The 25,309-nt window shown below is 37.2% G+C and overlaps 1 protein-coding gene across 2 annotated transcripts in view; it reads right to left on the reverse strand.

Annotated features, from left to right (window-relative positions):
• Positions 1–6: 6 nt before the first annotated feature.
• Positions 7–25,309, reverse strand: part of TMTC2 (transmembrane O-mannosyltransferase targeting cadherins 2) — a 391,310-nt gene continuing 366,007 nt past the window's right edge. For both annotated transcript variants that reach the window (XM_025882606.2, XM_073900582.1), the window contains one exon: positions 7–304. In XM_025882606.2, the coding sequence (XP_025738391.1) occupies positions 125–304 (180 nt within the window). In that variant the 3' untranslated portion in view covers positions 7–124. The remainder of the gene's footprint in view (positions 305–25,309) is intronic.

Here is a 25,309-nt window from a genome sequence, read left to right on the forward strand (position 1 = left end):
CCCCCCCCCCCCCCCCCCGTCTTGAAGTCCATACTAGCTCTTGTCATAGCCCTGCTGGGAAGTTCTGTTGCTTAATGAAGACAGCTTTCAAATATGGAGGAGGGCGAGGTACTGCCCTCCAGTGTCAGGTCTTGGAAGTCTTTAAGCCTTGCTTTTCCATGATGTTCCACAGTTTGCGGAGATTGGACTGCGTGATGACGTCATCCGGCTTGAGCTGCAGCGCCCGCAGGTAGTTGGCCTCAGCCTTTTGGAGCCGGCCGTTGAGATGGAGAATAGCTCCCAGGTTCATCAGAGCTGCGGGATACTGGAACCAGAGAGAGGGAGGAGAACGATTAAGAGGCTTGTTTCAAGCTTTCCTTCATGGAAGACAAAAATCTTCATCCACTTATGCAAATGATTCCCTTATGTCTGGAGGCATTTTATGGAAGCAATTTAGCAATTTATACAAATAGACCAAGATAACTGGGAAGAAAAAAAAAAGTTTTCAAACAGCTGGTGTACTTTGTGCGTTAAATAGGGCAGGCAGCTAGAAAAATAATTCTTCTTTAATGAGAAAGCATAGGTTACATACGAAAACCTAGTAACCTAGTCAGACTGTACTTTTCTAAGAAAAAAGTTAAAAGTCCTACATTTTCAGATAGAACTGAACTTTCTTTTTTCAACTCAATGCCAAGAAATATTAAGCTGGAAAAGTTGACAAATCTACATCCACACACTCTTTGTTTCTTCTCCTTAGCAGTATTCCAGGCTATTTAGGCAAACATAAGTCAATAAGTTAAAAAACTGTAAAATTTTACTGATGTTTTCAGGGTAAAAACCCTGAAAAAAAATTCAAATGTAACCACTAACACCATTTCCAAATCTAATCCAAGTAGTTTAATGAGACAAAGCTCTCATTTTCAAGTCAATTTTTTAAACTTCTAATGGTGAATGTTTATTATAAATACTGCAAAGTAAAAACATACCAAAACAGATACAATGTAGTGCAGAAAAATGTAACCTCTGTAAGAAAAGTTTTATACTATTTGTTCAAAAGCAGTTGTGATTCCTGAACACAAAATTTTTTGTAATGGGTGATATTTGCAATACAAAGTTATCATATGAAAGGCCAAGTTAAAAAAAATGAGTTATGTACCATTAATTTAATACAAGGGTCTCCATCCCCAAATTCTCAGACATTAGTTAACAACAACAAAAGTCTTTCCCAAAGGAAAAAATACTTTGCTTGTTATCTACAAATAAAGGCTGTTCTGCTCTGGTCTTGTCGCTGGAACTTTCTGGCTAACATAGAGCAGCTAATGTTTTGGCAGTTACACAAATGCATATTTCAAATATCAGATAAAACTAAAAACGTTTATGCTAAGATTGTGTTTTCATTTTACAGATGGTGTCAACTATTAATTGTCCTGACAACTCAGTGATGCAGTGTAAAGTAATTCACAATTATTTTTACAATTTAGTATTTTCACAAAATGCATGCATTTTTCAGCTGAATTCATGTGACTCCACTCTTTACTGTAAAAACAATTATTTCTGAACCAAAGACAATGCTGGGGGCAGGGTTGAATAGCTCAGAATAAACCAACTGGAAAGAGATGATCAGATTTCGATTTTAAGAGGTCTGGATTTGAATTCTTGCTCAACCACCGACTGTGACCTTGGTGAGGTGCCCTATCATATTTTTCCTCCTTTTATTCTGCTTGAGGTATAGCACATGCGTGTTTATGGTTTTTATGCTGTTATACATACTTTATAATTTTTATTTCAATGGCTACATAATATGTCTCTGGATATATAGCAAAATTCTCTTAAGTCCTCAACTACAGGTCATTATTTTCAAACTTTTCTACATCCTTTTTTTCTTTTCCAGAAATAATGTTGCAAATATAAGCTATTCCTGACCTTCAAAAACCTTTTGGTCAGGATGACTCCATACTTATCAAGGAAAATACAGATGGTCAATTTCTAATTTTAAGCCCCAATCCAAATAAACATAGCTCTAAATTACATGTACCATGAAGCTCCACCCTGGGAACCTAAAATGACACCACCTCCTCTATCTTCCCAAAAGAACTTTGTTACCATTCCGCCCATTATTATCTTGAGTTTCTTGATGCCTAGACACATTTCTGAATTATATTCCCTCACAGAGCTTAGCACTACTATCAATAAACAGCTACTGGGCGCCTGAGTGGCTCAGTCGTTGAGCGTCTGCCTTCGGCTCAGGTCATGATCCCAGGGTCCTGGGATCGAGCCCCACATCAGGCTCCCTGCTCCGCGGGAAGCCTGCTTCTCCCTCTCCCACTCCCTCTGCTTGTGTTCCCTCTCTCGCTGTGTCTCTCTCTGTCAAATAAAATCTTAAAAAAAAATAAATAAAATAAACAGCTACTAAACTGATGGCAAAGTGTGTTCACAGCCCAAATTACTAGAGATGCTAAGTAGATAAAATGTTCAGACTTCCGCTCTCCTGAGTGGGAAGAGAGGATACGGGGAGGGAGACCCGTGGTTGGGGACCATTTCTGGCTTAACCAGATGGCTCTGTGGGATAGTCATTATTTCTTGAATCACTTTATTATCAAAGTATCTGTGCCTCACTATCATTACAATTCAAGGGGCTTATTAAAAACACCCTAAAGTCACAGAGTCACAATGCCTAGGTGCCGGTACCAGTTCTGCCCGAGAGCTGTGTGCACTTGGGCAAGTTGAGTGAACGCTCGAGACCTCAGTTTCTTCCAGAAACGGGATGATAACAGTCCTTGCTTCGTAGAATGGCTGCTGGGATTATATGAGAATACAACATTATTGCCTTTTCCCTCTTCTTTTCTGTCTCCTTATCATCTCAGAAACACAAAGCAGAATCTCCTGTCACTGTGGCTGAGTGACCACGGAGAGCCAGCGCTGTGGACCTGTGACCTGGTTCTACCACCCTTCCTAGCGTGTGGCCTCTCTCAGGCTAACGCTGGAAGGAAGAGATGTGAAAACATGTGGTGAAGTAGGCCCAGCCACAGAAATAGGCTTTACTCTTGTTACTGACTCGCAGCCTGGGTTCTTTTGTCCCTGGAATACTTTGGAGACACCCCCCTGCCATCAAATGATGAAAAGGGAAAACTGAATATTATTCTAAAAGAAAAACACAATTAGGAAGTTAAATGTGTCATCAAAATGAGTTCTGAATGTTAATTATAATAGCATTTTTGGAATAACTTTAATTTTGCATTATCCACCCTAGCATGTTACTCATTAAACAAAAATAATCAAAAATTGACATTATAAAGTTAAAATGGGATAACAGATCCCATAAAAGTTTACATATACTCATTGTGTTCCTTAAAAGAGTAAAAAGCCAGGTAAACTAAAAGTGTATATACATTTAAGAACATAATATTTTTAAGCAGCTAGAGATTTCTATGTTTAGATGTAACACTTTGGTTTGAACATGTCTATCTTACTACAGTAAAAAAAAAAAGTTTTTTTTATTTTCATAACCTACAAACATACATCATTATGCAATGCTTTTTAAAAACATCACTATAGGGGCGCCTGAGTGGCTCAGTCAGTTAAGTGTCTGCCTTCAGCTCAGGTCGTGATCTCAAGGTCCTGGGATTGAACCCACATGGGACTCCCTGCTTGGCAGGGAGCCTGCTTCTCCCTCTGCCTGCCACTCCCCCTGCTTGTGCTCTCTTTCTCTCGATCTGACAAATAAATAAATAAATAAAAATTTAAATCACTATAGTTTCTCGTTTGAGTGGGTGGAAACTGAGGGAATTTGCATGTATGCTCAAATGTGACCTAAGTAACAGGTACCACTGCCTTTGGTAACGGCTTGCAAGTGTCAACAGTTATTTTGACATAAACAGTTTCACGTGTTTGTTAGAAATTTACGAATAAAACTAGACATAGACTACTTTTTGTTATATGGTTGTTTTCTCTCTTCAAAGACAAGCCTTCCCAGCAGTGACCAGAGGTACCTTACTGGATGCCCAAGGGACTGAATGCCTGCACCCTCGCCTCTAGTTCAGGAGTGGCCTACGCAGCCCCTGGGAGCTCGGGAGAAATGCAGAATTTCAGGTGCCAACTAGCGAATCAGAATCTGAATTTTAACAAGATCCCCAGGTGTTTTGTATGCTCGTTACACTCTGAGAAGCAGTGTTCTAGAGGTTATTTCCTGATCTTAGATCAGATTATTCTCTAACTTTTGAGTTTCCTATGGCAGGATGAAGTCCCTTATAGAACAAAGATTATCAGATCAAATGTCTCTCTCCTCCCATAAAGTGAATTCTTTTGGCCATGCAATTATTTAAAGTAGTAAATGTTCAAATGAAACTTTATTAACAGAAGCTATAAAATGACTATATATCATTAGACAGGAGGGGGCATAAAAAGCCTTTTCATAACCAAATAGGAGCATGTAAAAGTTGGTAAACAGAATTAAAGACTACCTAGCGACATAACTGAAATGCAAGAAGTCCAGGTGTCATGTGTGATGACACACGGGGCTCATTGCTCTCTGCCTACTGTGACTCATGGGCTGAGGAACAGAAACCCAACCACAACTGCTGATGTCTTCCCTCACACACATCTTCTTTTATTAAAGACAGCCGATGAAATGTTCAGCATGTTAACAAAGACAGTCAGCAGCTCGCAACCCAGAAAAATGGAGCTTGTGGCTCCATACAACAAATGTACCACCTCCCACTTCACAGACTAGAAAGGAGAACCAGACCTTTCTTGTTTCCTTGAGGAGGACAGATGCTTGACATCAAAGGGCTGACTGGTAGCCATACTGAGGCAACAGATGACGTCTTTTTCAAGTCTCTGGGGAATTATGATTTTATAGTTACTTGACTGTGGTCTTTGGCTTATTTCTCCAACATTGGAGGAAATAAGCAAAATTCAAATAATAGGTGTATATTGGGGTGGGGCAGGGAAAAGGCAAAATTATGCAGGTCTGATTCTAGTCCAACAACTTTGAGGCTCCCAAGGAACTCAGGTGAGCTCACAGGCTATCCCGAGCACACAGGATTAGAAGACAAAGTTATTTTCCTGACCTTTGCCTATCATGTAGTCTGGGAGAGATGTCTATGGAGGAGGAATAGTAACACCAGATGGGGATTTAGGATTGGGCACTCATGTTTCCACTGAGAACAGGACTAAAACATAGAACTTTGAAGAGAGAACTTGAGTAGAGCCTAGAAAAAGGAAAAGGGATTGGCTGAGATGGTCTGATTAGGCAGGATTTGGAAATCCACACAATTGGGTCTTCTTATCCCATTAGGCCCTGTGAACCACTTCCCTTTGGTGAAGGTAAATCAATAGGCAACAGAAGCTTTGAAAAACTACACAAACAATGAATCATGGAACACTACATCAAAAACTAATGATGTACTATATGGTGACTAACATAACATAATTTAAAAAAATGAAGATAGAAGTATTTGACCAATATTTCTAATTTTATAAATCTGTTTATTTCCATTCAAAGTGTTGCTGAATTCATCCATTTAGTCACATATTCACTGTTGTATGAACTAAATAACTTTTGAGGAAGAATTTCTGAGGTTAGCCTTATCCAGCTATTAATTAATACACTAAATTTGGGGGATGTTTTCAAGATAACTACCTTTAACTTCTGAATATAATTTGCAAACTTAAATGACTTTACCCAGGCTAAAGTTTTTAACGGATTCTCACTCTTTTTCAAATAGTTACTGAGTAACTTAACGAAGGCTACATACTACTATTCAACTGTATTCACTCAGTTGAAGTTGCTTACCCAATTGAATTTACTGGAGCAGTAACTGTACCATGATGCTTAAAAAATAATGGTATAAACTTTAAAAAAAAAAAAACATATTCATGAAAAGGAGTATTTATGCATCATTTTAAAGGATCTCTTTCTATTTATTGTGCCTTGTACATGGCAGGTATTTGGTAAATAATTACTGAATTAAAGATTATCTGTCAGGCTTATGGGAAAAAAAGGGTACCATGAACTCAAAGTTCGATATCTTATTCCCCCTCTGCTCCAACATCATTCCTCCTCCTCTGTCTCACTGGCATGCTTAATGGTCAATGCCAAGCTAGAAACCTGAATAAATTATCCTTGATTCCTTGCCTTCCTTCATACACACATATATACGTACATCTGTTAAGTCTTGACAACTTTACCCAGTTATCTCCCTTCAGTGTGTCTTCTGATTATACTTGGTCTTTTCTCCCTACTTGGTTTAAGCCCTAATCACCATTTCCTGGATTATTTAAATAAAATTATTTTGAGAAAGAAGAATAAGTGAATGGGTAGCTGAACAGATTAACAGGGGACAGATTAAATAAATGAACACATGAGTAAAGCCATATGCAGGGTTTTTACTATAAATATTGTAGGTATACAAACAAAAGTTTCAGAGAATACACAAAAACTGTGTACTTAACTAACAAATTAAACTTTATAAAGACAACTGAAACCCCCAAATATCTCTCACTATCCTATTCCTGAACGCACCCCCCCAGTCTCCCAAGAAAAGCACTATCCTGAAGTTGGTGTTTATCATCCCAGTGTACATTTTACACTTTTATTTTTTGTGTACCCATAATAAATGTATAATCTTACATATTTGTAAAAGTTTTGATTTCATAAATTTGTCAACACCCATCAAGAGATGTCATCCTGCCAAGCATGCAACAAGAAACTTGGATTTTTTGCTCATCATTTTGTTTTTCAGATTTATCCATGTTGATATACGTAAGGTTTAGTTCTTCTACATGAATTCCATCGAATGACTACCCGTTCTTTTAAGGATGACCTTTCCTTTAAAAGAAGGCTGCCATCCATATTCTTGTGACTATCTCTACCCATATTTATTGGGAGAGTTTTAAGGATTGGAACTCCTGCATCACAGAGGATCTGCAACCTTGCCAGACATTATCAAACTGTTCTTCAGTGTGGTTGTCAAATGCATCAGCATCAACATGTAACAAGGGTCCCTTTATTTCATATCCTTAGTGACACCTGACATTGTCTCTTTAATTTCTGCAAATTGAAAAGTGGTAAAATAGCATTTGATTCTGTGTTTGATTTCTTTTTCCCTGATTACTACAAAGGCCAGTAACATTTTCATGTTTATTAGCTTTTTCCTTTTTCTTTTCAGTGATCCACCTGTTCTTTAACATTTAGACGGAGTAAGTTTTGTAAGGGTTGGCACATACATGGTGGGATTTGAAAAGTAATTACACAGAGCTCCCACTACCTCAAAACAGCCCCTGGATAGAACTCTCTGGCCAAGTGTTTTCCTGGTCAGAGTCACGTTCCCAAGGCGGACAATCGGATAAGCACTGTTTCTAAGACGAAAAATCTGTTATACACCAAACGGAGAATCCTCGATAGAAGTGCACTTTCCGTGTGGGTGGGAGGATGACAGAGATCTGGGCAGGAGAGAAGGGCAGCAGGAGCCACAAGGTCTTGCGACAACGCTGGGGAATCCTGGATGACCACAGGTGGGAGAAGGCTCGCAGCTCCTAGTTAGCCCCACACAGAACTGACCTTTCTTTATGGCCTGCTTCACTGTCTTTATCTGCTTTCTGGCTTTCTTCTTAGTTATTTTTCTTAGGGACAACAAGAAAATTTAAAAGTGAGCAGTATGTTTCATATTCTCCCTCTCTTTATCACCCTCCATTTTTATTGGCACTGTCTACTGTGTGTCACCTCATCCATTCCTCAATTCTGTCAGCCTCCTTTTGTCCTTCCATCTTCAATTCCTGCTTTACCCCAATCTATCTCCCACTAGACCATTTTTTTTTTTAAACACAAAAGGAGTTTCAGAGGGTCAACCTGTGCCTACAGAAAAGATTCCAGACTCGTCAGCCCAGTGCTAAGAAACCCATTACCATGTGGCACCCAAAATAAGCCCTCAATATACCCTCTGTATGAACCATATGAAGCTTCTATTTCTGCCATGTGCAATTTTGAGCATTCATTTTTTTATCAGATTGTTTCTCTGACAAAGCCTTTCTTCCATTTTCTTTCCAGCCAACTTCTCATTTAAAAAAGGAGTTTAACAATCTCTTATTCATAGCTCACTTCTCTATGTTCCCATAGTACTGTCTACATACATTAATTGCAACACTTACCACAATGAATTATATCTGCTTGTTATAAGCATCTGTCTTCTGCTGGAGAGTGAAACAGACAGGGAATTTATTTTAACTGTCTGTATAGTGCTAGTGCCAGGCTCTGGCATATGAAAGAAATTCTCAATGAATGCTTGCTGAAAGAAGAAAAAAAATTTATGATTTAGCAGAAAGAGCTGACCTAGAAGAGGTAAATTCTAGCCCGATCTCAAAGTAACTTAATAAACATTTACTAAGCACCTACTATATGTCAAGGTTGCTGTCAGACACTCTAGATAAGTGCTGAACAAGAACAACATTTTTTTTAGTCTGTATACAGTTTTAGCTAACTTTAACTGCACACTTGGCATTTATCACAAACCATTAGGAGGTGTACATACCTCTCGTTAATGCCCCTCAAATTTACGAGGTCAGCGTAACTGTTATCCGTTCATTGTTCTAAGCACTACAGGAGACTTCACAGATGGATTCACTGCCTTCAAGGTGTTTACAGTTCAGTGCATGAATACAAATTTTTCTACTACAGAAAAGAATCAGACACGCCTAGAAGGGTGAGCTGTGGAGGAGAGGGGAGATTACTTCCTTATGGCTACGAGGCTATTCGACAAGATGAATTGTCAGGTTGCTTCGAGTCTTTAATTCCTTCGAATGGCATACAAACTTTTGAAATTGGTTATCACGTCAAAATCAACTTGTTGCTTTTTAAAAGTGTTTTCAGCAAACTGCTGAGAACAGAGCCAACAATGGACAGAAGACCTAATAGAGAAGAGTCTGAATTTCAATTAGTTTGGAGATTAAGATGTCAACAGTGAGAGCCATGCTGTAACCCTTCTGAGACCAAATCAAAATGGACAAAAAAAAATTAAAAAATGAAATATTGATATAATAAAAGATCTGTTACAAAATGCTGTGATAAAACAAAAATCCGCACGCAATGCAATGGTCTCAATTCAGAAATGATAGTTCTCTGTAGTCATATTTTGACTAGAGTCATATTTTGAATAAAGTATCTCTGCAAAAAGATTTACCAAATTGTATACATGGCAAGGGAAAACAACATGGGGGATCTAGTAATGGCAAGGCAAATTCTGACAGATAATAGAGATGATTCATCGTGATTCTCAGTTTCAACACAGTATTTGCGTTTTTGAAATAGCTTTGAATAAAACAAAAGAGGTACAGGTGACAAGCAAGACACAACGCTGTATTAAGGGAGTAGTTTCAATTTCTCAGTGACACATTTTATCCTGTGTGCTCAGTCCTTCTCTCCTACATCTGCCCCATCCCAGCGGGTGTTGCAAGAATGCTCATTTAACTTTTATGATGGGTGTGATGGCCACAATGTGGAGTGCTATTCATTTCTATGGCAATCAAAATGCCAAAAGCTGTGGGTGGGGGATAGCAAACAGTGACTGTAACAGAGTCACTTCAAAGGTGGTAGTTATTTCTAACAGATTTTAAAGTGCACATACTAAATTAAGACTATAACTTAGAAACTATTCTTCACTGGCCATGATCCTATTTCAAAGACAGGTTTTCCTGATGTCCTTAAATTCCTCAGAACATCTCTCACGTGATCCAAATGGGAAACCTAGATCTCACGCCACCTAATTGTCACTCATAGCTTTTATAAAAGGCAATCAGTATGCTATTTATCTTGATTGGCAATAAGCACGTAGCTCATCATTTGAAGTACAACTACAAATAAAAGTTCTACATAAGTGAGAAAACATATGACTTAAAGTGCATGCAGATTAGAAGAATGAGAATGAGTAGAATTTATTGAAGGTTAAAAACCTTAAAGGAATGAAATTTAGGAAAGAATCTGCACAATAGGCAAAATCTGAAAAACACCAAGAGCTGTCTACCCTTACTAATGTGGATAGCTGCTACAAAAACCTACAGCATCTTCTTTTTCTTTTCTTTGAACCAAATTCCTTGTCTGTTTCCAAATATGATTTAAGTAACATAATTCACTCTACACTTTATTCATTTCTTTTTGGTATGAAGGGGAGGGAAGAACATGTGCATGCTTTCTCAATCATAATCATATTACGCAGAAGGATTTCCAGCTGTACGGGCCATCCACGTGTGTATGTGCAAAGCGTGAGTTTGAATATATCTAATAAAATGATGCTCATTCCAAGGAGTTGAAACATGTCCCTGGGATAATCATGTTGTTATTAAAATGTATCTCAGAGATATGCTGGAAGTTGAGATTTGAGTTTATAATATTTAAGAACTTAATTGTCCTGGGAGACAGAGGCAGAGAAAACCATTTTTTCTTTTTTTCCCTTTTTCTTTTTTCGGAGGGCTGGCTTTTTTGCTATGCAAATTGATCATCTGATTTTTTTAAAAACACAACGCAGAGAGAGCTATAGACATACTACATTGAGTGTTGAGTTTGATAAGTTGATGAGCACTGGGTGTTCTATGCAACTGATGAATTACTGAACTCTACATCTGAAACTAAGGATTCACTATATGTTGGCTAAATGAATTTAAATAAAAAGAAAAGACATACTACATTGACAAAACCCAAGTTACAAACTGGAGTAAAGATTCAACAGATGCCATGACAATCAAAATCAGGAAAATGTTTTTAACCTATGTATGTATCACATCTCCAATTGACTTCTATGTTTGCCAATAAATGGATGTGATTAGATGGAGGTCAACTGAGAGAGTCCAGTTTGCATATTGTGGAAATGACAGCCTTATTCCCAAATAGGCCTTACTGACAATAATCATTTTTTTAAAAAGATAAACATGGAAATGAGCATGGCAGAGACCTCAAAACAGTGGATTAAATGAAATTTGGAGTACGTATGCACGCTCTAAGATGGGTGAGACATTTTTTTCCTTTGACAAAGCAGATAGAGTGAAGAAGAAGGATTCACTCAAGGGTGACAGTGTCATTCAGATCAATCACATTTCAACATGATATTAGAAGGCAGCAACTGTCCACCCACAGAACGAATATGAAGAAACATGTTTCACAAAAAGAAATCACCATAGGCTTCACGCACACAGCAAATGGAAAGTTCTGTTAACACTCTTGAGCTAGGATGATCAGATCAAACATAACATGCAGGGGCAAAACAATTCCTACAGAAACTATAAATCTTTCCAGAGACTACAAATAAAATGTAAACACACTGTCTGATGCCTGGCATTCTATTTGCACTTTTATAGGACCAAGACTTTGTTGATATATGCTTGGAAAAATAATGATGCAAGGTCTTCACACATCATTTCAGAAAATATTCCATCAGGACACACCAGTCAAGGTGAAGCCATGCTATACTCCAAGCCAATACACTTGCCAAAGTGTCACACCTGCTGAAAATGTAAAAATAAACATAGCTTGTGTGTATCTAAACTCATGGCAAATCAAGGGAGGTTGAATGGCAGAACTTCTGCCACTCACACAGTATAACCTCACATATTACCCTCAAGATCTCTACATTCAATTATACATTTTGCCTTTATTTTTGAAATGTTCATACCCTAAATTGCCACATTCAGACTACATCAATCATCTAATTTAGAGCCCATACAGTTAGTACACTTTTATATCTTTAAGACGGTTTTAAAGATGGGCTTGATGACATTTTTCTGCATAATAGCTTCCTAAATTGTATATAATACTGAGTTGGTATTGCCGTTACCTACTCTACCAATGTCTTTTGTCTGAGCAACTCTATTTTTAAAAATGCTACACCCTTACTTTCTTGCCTCCCTTCCTTGGTCTATCCACTTAATATAAAACAAGGAAGCAAGCAAATAACAAGCAATCAATAAAGCAATCACACAGACCCAGAGTCCAAGCAACTGCTGGCCACAGATATATTTACTGGATACTTATTCACTCATATACCACAAATAACAACCCAAACGAGACTTGAAGAGGAAGTAAGGACAAGATAAATTATTTTGAACCCAATGATTAATACTCATATGCTAACTCTGATTTCTTTTAGACTCATCTTCCATACTGAATTAGGGAACCATAATGATTATGTGATACATGTCAACTATGTTTACAAAATCACACAGTAATACATTTTTACCTCCTCAAAAGCATAATTTTCTATTGACAATAAAACAATCTTGAATAGTGATCTGATATTTAACTACAGAAAAACTTGGCCACATATCACCTCTACCTATGATTTATGTTGAACAAGTAAAACACAAAGGTCTTTTCTAGAAGTACAAGAAAGGCACAGCTTTTTAATTCTTTCATATAAGAAACAAGAAGCAATATCTTTTTCTGTTATTACATATTAGTTATTCTTTAAAACAAATTATCTTATTAATACTTCGCTAACTAAACTACAGGCCATTCATCTCACAAATGTTTAATGTCCATTACAAATAATAATTAAACCCAATTTCAGTATCTTGAAATGGCTCATAGAAATTAAGCTATGCTCTAATGCCTATAATTTAACACTTCTATTTACTTCAGTCAAAGACAGAAGTTGAAGAACTTTGGTAACTCCTTTGGTTCATCCAAGAGAAGTAGAAATGAAATGGTAACTATAAAGTCAATATTCTTATGAAATTAAGTCCAGGATGCTATGGAATATGATCACTTATAGTGGCCACGTGAAAAAGCAGCCTCCAGCAGAGAAGCAGAGTACATGTGACTAATCTGTACGTCTATTTAACTCCAGAACCTGGGAACAATGAGAAGCCAGACAGCACGGCCATCCCATGCAAAGGGGAATGGATGTATGAAGCTATCTCTTACCAAATAGATGGGATTTAGGGGAGATGAAAAAATTATTTATAACAAAGAAATAATAATGAAGAATTTAATGAGAAAGTCACAGACAGAGCCTTTTGTAGGCTGCAAATGGGTTAAAATGGTATCTCTCCTGTAATCCTTGAAACTATAATTTCTAAAATAAATGTGAGTTCTTCAACTATCTCATCCCTTATAGCCAATTTTAGTTCTTTTTAAAATATAATTTTTTTATTCATTCAAAATCTAACATTTGAGCACCTACACTGGGAATTCAGCAGTACACAAAACAGTTAAAAATCCTGGGCCTCATGGAACTTATATCTTATTTGTAAGATATAGATAATAAACACAAAAATATAATCAAAATATATAGCATATTATATTGTGATACATGAAAGGACAAAAAATATACCAAACATAAGGTTGAAGGAAGGTATGTGAGGAGGCTGGTCCACAAACCACAGCCCTGGAGTCATATCCAGCCCTTTTACTCAAAAGGAAAAATAATACATCAAAGCACATGAAAATTACATAAGATTCTAATTTCAATGCTCATAAATAAAGTTTTTTTGGAAAATAGCCACATTTAATCACGTATGCATTGTCTATAGCTGCCTGAGTAGCTGCAACAGAGACCTATAGCCGCAAAACCTAAAATATTTACCGCCTGGTCCACTACAACAAAAGTTTGCTGAACCCTCATATACAATATGAAATAAGAAGACCTCTAAAGGTCTTAAGAGAAGACAGCATTTGAGTGTACAACGGAAGGAGGCGAGGGAGTAAATAGCACAAGGAGTGACATGGCCTGCCACGCTCTGAATGCTGTTTTGAAAGCAGACTAATGAAGGAGTCAACTGCACTATTATAGATCAGCAAGCAGTGAGCTGATGTCCTTGACAAGGATAGCAGCAGTGGAAGTTGGCCTATGCAATTAGAAGAATGACGCGATTTGCTGCAATGGGAAAGACCATGGGACAAGAAGGCATGGGAAGAAGATCATGAGTTCAATTCTGAACTAGTAGTTTGAGGGGTCTGTACAAGTATAGATACTCTGTACACACTGGGGAGATTAGTCTGGAGTCCAATGAAGAGATCTCAGCTGGAGATTTAAATTGGGGAGCCATCAGTGTATCAATGCCATTTAAAGCCATAAGAGAGGATAAGGTCTCTGAGAAAGTGATGATACAGAGAATAGCAGGTCAAGAAAAAAGAAAAAAAATCCAAGGTCAAGAGATTGGATGGATGGGAAAGAACAAGCCAGGGGGATGAAGGTTAAGAGGAACCAGAGCTAAGAATATGGAAACCAAGTCAAGAAAGTGTTTTCAGGAGGAATGAGTAATCATCTGTGTCAAATGCTACTGATAGGACAAGTAAAATTAGAACTGAGAACAAATGGATTTAATGTTGTTGAGTGTTGTTCCAGTAACTTTGACAAGAGCAGCTTTGGTGACATCATTGGAGAAAAAGCCTGCCTGGAGTAGGTCCAAATGAAAATGGAAAGCTACGCTATAAAGGGAAGGAGGAAAATGGAGTGATAGCTAGAGGCATAAGTATGCTTGAGAGGCTTTTTGTTTTTCAATTTGGGGAGAGATAACATCATGTTTCAATGTTGATGGGATATTTCAGTAGAAAGGAAAAGTTTGTTAATACAGGAGAGACAGTGAAAGAGAGGGGGAGAGAGAGAGAGAGAGAGAGACAGGAGGCAAGTAACTGCAGGACTAATTTCCTTCAATAGTTAAGAAAGGGGCATCTAATGAAGAAAGGAAGAGACCCTTTGAGTTAGAAGTACAGACAGTTTATAACAGTAGGAATAATGGTATCATTTAAAGGCACAAATGCCAATAGATGGTTACATGGGGGGATGGACGCTTGTGAAAGTTCTGATTACTTCTGCATTCTCAATGAAAAAGGATGCAAGGGTATCAGTTGAGTGAGATGATGGGGAAAAAGATGTTGGAAATTTTAGATGCGAGAGCAAAGCATGAAGTTATCTAGAAAAATATCAGAGAGAATGGACTAGAAATATAACATGACTGCCACCCAGCACTGAGGGCTCACTTGAGGCCAGTGTTATTGAACTTTAAAGTGAGTTGTGTTTTTCTCTAGCTATGTTTAGCTTCAAGATGCAGACAAAGAGCAGGCAGAGATGGATGTAGCCAGGTGTTGATTTGGCCAACAAGTATGATGAGACAAAAAGAAGCAAAGGAATGATTATCATGACTGATCTTGGAATTTATTTAAATAAGGAGATATGTGAGGCATAATGTGGTCAAGGAAATTGAAACACTGGTGATTTCTATGGATTGTAGGTCCTGGGTGTGGCTGAAGCATCTGGGATGTTGGTGCCACAGCTGGAGATGGTAATCAGGTCGTGGGATGTTTGAACGAAATCTCTGGGTTACAGAAAACAGCAACCAGGCAAGAGGGCTCCCTTAGGAGACTAAAGTTAGTAAAATATTTCAAGAGTTGTAAAGTGATCGGTGATGCAGGCAAAAGAAGGAGACACATAGTTTTATGGGGATTAGATTCTAGGCATGATGAACGACTTGTGAGAACTAGGCCTTTTGGGGTGACTAAGACAGTCCTCACAGTACCAAGGAGAAAACAATACAACAATTTTATTAACAAATACTAGTAAAAATGGGCTTTAGTTGGGATAACTGTTTTAGTAAAGTTAGTTTTTTTTAAAGATATAGATAAAGAAGATGTGGGATATACATACAATGGAATATTACGCAGCCATAAAAAATAAAATCTTGCCATTTCCAACAACATGGATGGAACTACAGGGTATCATGCTAAGCGGAATAAGACAATCAGAAAAACACAATTATCATATGATCTCACTGATATGTGGAATTTAAGAAACAAAACAGAGGAACATAGGGGAAGAGAGGAAAAAATAAAACAAGGAAAAAAAAGATATTCTCCACTTGTTAACAACTAACTTTAAGCACTAAATTTGCAATTATTTAAGGCTCTGGAACTTTGACCAAGAAAGCAAGCAAGGCACCAAAAGCATGTCCTAAGATGTTTCTAATAATTAACACATTTCTTAATTTTGTTATCAGACTGCTCTAGGGGCTTTGTGGTTCATGTTTTGTAATCTTATTTTCCTTGTACTTCAATGGCTAGCTAAAAACAATATTGATCACATTTTTATTTAGTGTCCAACTCAATAGAATTTAATAAATGTAAAATAAATGTATATGTTAAGTAAATTAAAAGAAACATGGATTTAACATGATAACCAGTAGTATTATTTTATAGTTACAAACTAAATTTCAATATTCAGTGTGGTGATTCAAAGAGTGATTATCTCTTGTGGGGAGAGACAAGGGGATGGGATAGAGAAGAAGCACAGAGGTAGATGGAAGTTATTGGCAATGGTTAGTTTCAGAGTTCTAAGAAGTGTTCCATGATGTTCACAAGCATAAATTTCATTGCTTATTATTATATATCTTTACTTACATAATATGTTACTATATTTTATGTGTTTAGATATTATATTTGAAATATATTGTAACACCATGCTTCTGTTGGGCTCCCCCATTGGCATAAGCCAAAAAAAAAAAAAAACAGTCCCACACACCCAGGGAAAAAAGTTCCCTTCTGCCATATATCTTTGGCTGAAGTCAAGTGGGGACAGGTGAATAACATGCTGCATCATCCTAGGCCCCAACATGAAACACACAAAAATCATCACTGTCATTAGATTACATAATGTTCATTTAGACTTATATCGATGTTTGCTGTTTTATTTGCTTGCCACTCCTTCTTGCATCTTAGTTTCTCCTTTTGGAATTTCCATTCTTCCTAAAGCAGATGCTTTTAGAAAAGGTTTCTTTAGTAAAAGATTGTTGATGGTAATATTTTTCAACTTTTGATTATATAATGTCTTTATTTTACCAACATTGTTGGAAAATATTCCCAGATGCTAAGAGAGTATTACAGAAATTTTCTTTTAACATCTTTTTTCTTTTTTTAAAGATTTATTCATTTGACAGAAAGCATGAGCGGGGTGTAGAGGTGAGAGGGAAAAGCACCCTCCCCATTGAACAGGGTGCCCAACGTGCTGCTCGATCCTAGGACCCTGGGATCATGGCCTGAGCTGAAGGAAGGCAGAAGCTTAACCATCCGAACCACCCAGGTGCCCCTTCTTTTAACATCTTAAAGAGATTATTTCATTATCTTGTGTCTTTCAGGGTTGTGTTAATTTTATGGGCTCTTGTTCAAATTAGCATTCTTCAGAGGTAAGTTTTCTTTCTGGCTGCTTTTAGGTTATCATCTTGCCTCCAGTTTCCTATAATATACAATACTGAACCTGCATATAGATTTCTATTTATTTATTCAATTTGGGATATATTATACTGTGCATCATCCTAGAAAATTCTGCGATATTCACTATTCTGTTCTCAGTGTTTGGGGTCTGAATAGATATTACATATTCTCATTGTATTCTCCAGTTTTCTTAACTTCTCTGTCATATTCCTCATTTTGCTTTTCCACATGGCATTCTAGGTAATTTGCTCGCATATATCTTCAATTTCATTAATATTCTCATCTGTGACCAACTTGCTATGATCTAACCTTTGAGCTTGGATTTCAAGAATTCTTTTCAAGACCACTCTATTATCTATTTCTTAAATATTTCATACAGAGCTATTCTGTATTCTGTTTCGGACATTTCAGTATCTATAGCCTTTGAAGGTCTAAATATTTTGATTCCGCTCTCCCTCATGGTGGTTACTTCCTTGGGGTCTTAGTGATCTTTGAGTTTTCTTTAACTAATTAATTGTTTGATCTTAATCTGAGGATTCCAGAAGGCCTGAATTGGGGATGCTTTTCTCCAGAGAGGATCTGCATCTACAAATGAAGAATTCTACCAACCTAAAACCACCACATTCTGCCTTGAGGGTCTTGACTCAATTATAAGTCCTGTTTCACCGCACTGGTGCAGGGGCAAGATTCATTAACCAGAGGCAAGGTTGCTATTGAACTCCATGCTCAGTATAACCCTGCTCCTACAGGTGACTTGCCACTCAGAATCCCAAAATCCAGTTCAAAGTTTTCTTTCTTTTTTCTGTTTTTTGTTTTGTTCCTCACCCCCAATCCTTCTTTGGAAGAGTGGTTCTTATCTTCCTCTTGAAACCCCAACAGCATTTCAGAAGGAAAATTCTATCCTCTACCTGGGGAGAGAATTTCTATGGTCTGCTATGCTGACAAGAAGTAGAAGTCTTTGTTATTATAAAAGTCATTGAAATTTTGACAGTTTTAAGAATTGGCTTCCAAATTCAAGAGCGTATGAATGAAGAGCTGGTCAATAACAATTATGTAGCCTACATCCTGTATATAACATCATTCTAAATAATGTGAAGGAAAGTGGATCTTGCTTTCAGCATGTTTTCAAATTCAAGGAAAGGGAGGAAGTGGCAAATACAGATAAGCAACGTAAACAAATAAAACCATACAGAGAAACACTTTGACGTCCTCCTGGAATGTTATCCACTTTTAGCAGGACTCTGTTTAGCTCATAATTGAGAACCACTACACAATCCACAGTTTATTTATCAAAAGTATGTAGTTCTTTAAAAAAAGTACGTAGTTTTTTTTTTTTTTTGAAGATTTTATTTATTTATTTGACAAAGACAGACATAGCGAGAGAGGGAACACAAGCAGAGGGAGTGGGAGAGGGAGAAGCAGGCTTCCCATGGAGCAGGGAGCCCAAGGTGGGGCTCGATCCCAGGACCCTGGGACCGTGACCTGAGCCGAAGGCAGACACTTAATGACTGAGCCACCCAGGTGCCTGTACATAGTGCTTTTCTTATAAAGAAAACTTATCATCATGGGAATAAAAGGCACAGTGTAGGGAATGAGGTCAATGGTATTGTAATAGGGTTATATGGTGACGGATGGTAGCTACGCTTGTAGTGAGCACAGCAGAATGGGATCTGCTGGGATCATGGCCTGAGCTGAACGAAGGCAGAAGCTTAACCATCCGAAGTTGAATCTCTGTGTTGTACACCTAAAACTAATTCAACATTGTGTGTCAACTATAGACAAATAAAAAAAATTTTTTAAAAAGAGCATGGGGGCGCCTGGGTGCCTCAGTGGGTTAAGCATCTGACTCTTGATTTTGGCTCAGGTCATGATCCCAGGGTTGTGGGATCGAGCCCTGCATCAGGCTCTGTGCCAGGCATGGAGCCTGTTTAAGATTCTCCCTCTCCCTCTCCCTCTGCCCCTACCCCCCTCATAAATAAATAGATAGATAGCGTTTATCACATGCTTGACTGCTTTGTGTTTTGACACAATCTCTTTCTTATATTTCATGGAAATTTTAGTATGATATGCTTTCAGCAGAGCAATTCTACCTCTTGCCAAGATAAAATTGAATTTCACTCCCATGACACAAGAACGAAGGAATTTGCTTTCCTTCATCTATTCTCTCTCTTTATCATTAAGCAGCAAATTAGAGTAGCAAGCACTGCTACTTCATAGAACACATACATTTGTTCCTTTCTTCACCTACAGAAAGAGTTAAAAAAAAAAAAAAAGTAGCCTACTTTCCATGCTGCCAGCACTGAGGTTCACAGGATGGATAAGGGATTCATGTTCTACTTTCCTTGCTGTCAACCTCAAATCAAACTTTCTCATGTGGGCACAAATGCACTTATAGGCATATAACCTGCAAGCGGCAAAGTTCTACCCAGCTGCAAGGAGAAAATGTCAGTACACAAACTAGTCACTTATGGATTACTGTCAACTGAAATATTGTGGAATTATCCTTACAACATTAACTTGTCACCTGCTTTCTACACATAATTTCCTGAGTGAAAACAGCATTAGCTGGCTGTTAAACATGGCAAATCATTTTCATTCTCAATGCAATTATTTGTTGAATATGTATTGTATACAAAGCCTCTACATCTTCTTTAGTCTTAGTGTCTTAATAGGTCAGAAAGTCTGTCTATCATCATCATCATCATCATTATTTATACTACAGGTACCTACATTTGTTTGCTACTTTTAAATTGTTCAAAGCACATATACTTACATGGTTTCATTTCATTCCTGCAATTGGCTAGAGAAATTTGGATCTTAAAAGATAAAGTAAGTTGTTCAAGGTAACACAACCAGTAATCAGCACTGCTGGGCCCAAACCCCAATTTTCCACTCCATTTCCACTTCCCTTTCCACTCTGCTATTCCAATTTATTATGATGGTGCTTGTTTTCATTTTGGCAAACACTGGTAGTGGTTCATAATGTTTGCCATAAGCATTTGGGTACACTGGGTTGACAATATCCTGTAACTCTAATTTAAGGGCAGAAGGCTAACTGAAAGATGGAGAGAATGACAGACAGAGGTATTGACAGATAGAGAAAATCTATCTGCACCAACATGAATTTTGTATGATTTTTGTAGAACATATGAAAATGTATTTGGGTCATAAAATTATTCTTAATTTAGCTTTTATTTCTTGCTTCATGTACTCTGAGAATAAAAATAAGTATCTACTTGAAGAAAAATAAAATTTATATCTTTACAATAGGCCCATGGCTCACAAACAGTAGGGTTAAAACTATACTGCTTAGGTACTGAAAAGCAAAACACGCTGCTCATGATTATTTAATCACACCAAATATTCCACTGAAGTTTTATCTTTGAATGCAAAATAATGTTCCTAGTAATCATGCTAAATGCCTGTTATTTTAATGTACTTAATTACAAATTTGCTTTCTATGATGTCCTACTGAATGAAGACTGATTAAAATGTGATCAATATTATGTTTAAATAGCCACTAAAGTATGAGGAAAACTAAGATTGATAAACACGAACAACAATGTTGCTAAAGCAATTCAATAACAAAATAATTGGTTAATCAATTAGAAGCATCTATAATGTGCTGGTAGTACCATGCTTACTTTCTGGGAGAAGGTTCCAGAGATTTCATAAGAGCTACTTCAGTGTTTATTAGGTGTTAGAAATGAAAAGATTATATTAATTGCAGCCCATTCTTGCTAGCATCTCTTAGTTAAAAAGAACCATTTTATAGATAAGTAAAATATAGAATAGCTCCACATAGGTTATCTAGTTTAGGAAGCATTAACAGTAGGGTTTTTCTCCAAGCTGTTAGCTACATAATTACATTTTGTTCAGACAGATCATTCTTGCTGAAAATAAGAGAAAGACCTTAGATTTTAAAGGTGTCAATAAATTTATTTCCAAAAGAGGAGGAAATGTTTTAAGACAAATGTACCAAAAACCATATATATCTATATCTTTAAGATGGCAAGTGGGAACAGTTCTGGATTAGAAGTGGGAAGATCTGTTCTTTTATTTTATTTATTTAAAAGATTTTTTTTTTTTTTTTTTTTTTTTTGGACAGAGCACACAAGTAGGCAGAGCAGTAGGCAGAGGGAGAGAGAGAAGCAGGCTCCCCACTGAGCACGGAGCCCAAAGCAGGGCTTGATCTCAGGATCCTAGAATCATGACCTGAGCCAAAGGCAGATGCTTAACTGACTGAGCCACCCAGCCACCCCAGATCTGGTCTTTCAATCCTTACTTTCACATTTCCTACCTGTATGACTTTACAAAAATTACCCAACATAGTTAAGTCAGTTTCTTACGTGAAAACAAAAACCAAACCAACCAAACAAAAAATCCCAGCAGAAATAGCTGTCATTTTCCTTACTGAATATTACAAGGAACAAGTAATAGAGTAGGGATAAAAACACTTTGCAAATTTGTAAAACTCTACAGAAATGTTAGTTATTTTGCAGCATGTTACCAAAAGAAAAGCTATAATATTTCAGTGGTAACTTGCAAACTTTGAGGTGGTACTTCCTTAGCAGGAAAAAAATAAATTGAGGATGAAAATACATTATTTATAAGGGTATGGTAATTTAAAATTGGAAGAAAATCAACAATATTCTTTTAATTTGTGGAATATAAATTCTGTTTTGTGAATTCTTCAGCTGAAGAAGAACAATAATAGGCCTTGGAGAATCTCTTAATCCAGCTTACTCTCAAGAGGCATCTGAGGAAACATAAATATCTGTGCATAGAGCATATATACAAATATATTTCTCCTTCCTAATGCTGGAGGAATTCGGACTCTAGGAAAAAGTAAATTTATTAATAGTAGCACAAGGAAATTCAAAACAGCATATGTTTAAATGTTGGCTCTTAATCACAAGTGTACACTTAAAATCCAAAATGAGTAGACTGTGTTGATATTGTACACAGTAAGAATTTTATTATAGAAAAAAATTAAATTGTACTCATTTGCTTGCCTATGGGGTTGTTTCTATTTAGTTTGGAAATTTTCATTACTGTTATAAATCTTTACCTTAAATGCCAAAGAATAACACCTACTGTGTAAGAAAAGAGAATGAAATTAAACTTTTAATCAAGAAATTAGGAGCTCCCTGGGAAATAGTGGGGAGAGGAAAGTATGTCATATTTCATGCTTCTGCAAAGTAGGAAAGTCTGAAAAAAATATTGAACCTTTATAAAAGGATATTGGCTTTAAGAGAAGCTGATGATTATGAAGAAAAATCACTACCTCTCATCAACAGAAATGGGTCTCTCTTAGTATAGCATATTCATTAAAAACATCATTAAAAAGATAGGACATACTCTAATTTACTCTAAATTCATTAAAAAGATATGACATACCCTTATCTAACAAGTCATCTCAGTGGGTATTTAGGTTGTTTCTATTTTCCTTGCTATTAGAAACAATACTACAATACAGAGAAATATTTGAGATAGTTTTTCAAAGATTAATTCATGCGGCCAGGGAGAACAGGGCAGGACATATGGGCAGAAGATGAATTTCAAAGGAATAAAGGGTAAAGTAGATGGAATTTCAGAGATGTTGAGTTCATGGATGGCGAGTAGCACTGAGGATTGGGAGGCAGGAACAGCCAGTTCCTTGTAGTACTATGATTGTAAGCATGGAGACAGGGGATAGAGCATCCTTGCTAAGAAGAGCTCATCTTTCACATACTTGGTTTCTGCTAAAACTTTTGTCAGAAAAATGGCTTTGTTTCTAGCAAAGTGAGGGAAAAGATTATCAGCAATGAGAAGTCAAAGAGTATTTATAACAGTAATCTGAAAGCACTGTGTTTAGAAAGATGCAGTTCTTATGGCAAGATTGAAGAACAGATTTGAGGGACCTGAGATCCGAGGCAGAGAGGGTAGTTAGAAACCTCTTAAAAATTTCATGTAAGGAATTATGGAGCCAAAGATCAGGCAGTGAAAAGAGATGAAGAACTATTACAACAAGCCATTTTTGGTCATTGTCTGGTAGGATTTAGTGATCTGCTGGTCGAGGGTGAAGAAAAGGAAGGAAAGGTGAAGGTAACTGAAACTATTAGTTTGGCCAACTTGAGTGGACGGTAAATGTGATAACCAATGTGAAGAACCATGAGGAAGAGAGATGTCAGAGACAGAAGGATGGAGTCACTTATTCTGTATATTCTATTTCTTTCCATCACTACCTAGGACCAAACCATCATTGTCTATAGCATGGACTGCTTCAGTGGCCAAACTCTCTGCTTCCAGCTTGTTCCTAGAATTCATTCTTCACACAGTAGCCCCAGACAGCTTTTTAAAATTTAAATAAAATTATTTTACTCTTATATTTAAATCACCCACAAGGTTTCTTTTTATACTTAAAATCCAAAGTCATCCCTGTCTACCCCTACTTATTTCTCCAACCTCAGCTTTGGCCCTTCCCTCTCTCACTCATATGCTCCCTCCACTTTGGCCTTCCTTCTGCTCTAACCTTCCTTCCATCTTGCTTTCAGGCCTTTACACAGCTGCTTCTCCCCCCATTTTTGCATGGCTGGCTCCTTGCTCTATCAGTCCCAGAGTGTATCTCATTTTTTCAAAGCTAAAAAGTGGTTATCCAACCTAAAGCATGGGTCTTGTTTTCTTACGGCTTATGTTTTATTTTACTCATATCATGCATCTTTCAATAATATTTCAAATTTTTAAGTCCTTTCGCCACCAGGAAGAAAAAATCCTTTTTGTAAACAGAGGAGCCTTTATTTACCTTGTTTACTGCTAGTTCCTAATACCTAGAGCAGTGCTAATGATGAACAGGTATTCAATAAATATTTGTTAAATGAAAGACTACATGCTGTGCTTAAGTGCCCCATCGTACTACCATGTAGATAGCTGGAAAGTAGTTTTGAGCCGTGGGGAAAGATAAAGTCTAGAGAAACACAGGGATGAGGTACAGTGGTACTACGATTGATTTATATCTTGTCGGCTCAGCTACATTGTGTTTGCATGTTGTGAGTGAGTGTGTGTGTGTGTGTGTGTGTGTGTGTCTGTGTGTGTTTGAGAAGGACAATTTTCCCATAATAATTACTTGTAAATGACTTCAATATACCCTTTCCAGGACACAGAAGCAAACTGAAACTCATCTCTCCCTAATTTCTCTGTAGATGACTAGTAGCCTGAATTAAAACCTTGGCTCTGCCACTAATTAGGTGTGTGACTACAGGCAGATACCCTATCTTTATAGATTGATTCAATAACTATTTAGTAAGTGATCACCAGGGACAGACACTGTGTTGGTGTAACGGATGCAATGTTGAACTAAACAACCAGAGACTCTGTCCTCGTGGAGCCTATACTCTTGTGAGGGAAATGAACAATCAAATAATCACAGAAGTAAATAAACATCAACAATGATAGGAACTATAAATAGGAAGCAAAGTGTAGGGAACAAAGGGGGTTCAGAGGTTTCCTGATAATGACCGTCAAGTTGAGATCAGATGAAGGAGAGAAATTAAGAGATCTTCAGCAGAGGTACCCTCATTCAGAAGCAGAAGTTCAAAGTTGTGAGCTGGGACTGAGCATGGCATGTTCAAGACCTTGAAAGAAAACCAGGCTGATGAGTGCTCAGAGAGCAAAGGAAAAAGAAATGGAAGATGTGACTGCAAAGATCGCTCAAAACCTGATTGTAAGGACTTTAGTGAATGAAGAAGTGAATGTAAGGACTTTAGTGAATGAAGGTCTTTCACAATGATAAACCCACTTGTACTTTGGTGGATGCTAATGGTGAGCTTCCTAAATTGGCACAGAACATATTATTTCAAACTGTGACTCTAAAAACTAGGAACTGTAAACTCTTTCAGATATGTAAAAGACATATTTGGATAATCTGTGAAATATCTGTAAAGTGAACTGAATAAAAGCAACTGGTGTTAGTGTTGGCTCAAAGGGGTACATCTGTGACATTTGCAGGGTTTTCATCTCAATCACGTACGTGCTCATGTCATCAAATTTTTATACTAGTAAGAAGTCATTAGTTTTGACTTCAGATCTAGAGGCAGTCTTCCTCGTCTGGGCTTAAATTTCCATTTCTAATATCTAAGAAGAAAGAGCTTGTTAAGCAAATTA

Source organism: Callorhinus ursinus, unplaced genomic scaffold, assembly GCF_003265705.2.
Source record: "Callorhinus ursinus isolate GAN/ISIS: 27379988/994484 unplaced genomic scaffold, GSC_fseal_2.0 scaffold14, whole genome shotgun sequence".
In the NCBI taxonomy this organism is placed as follows: Eukaryota; Metazoa; Chordata; class Mammalia; order Carnivora; family Otariidae; genus Callorhinus; species Callorhinus ursinus.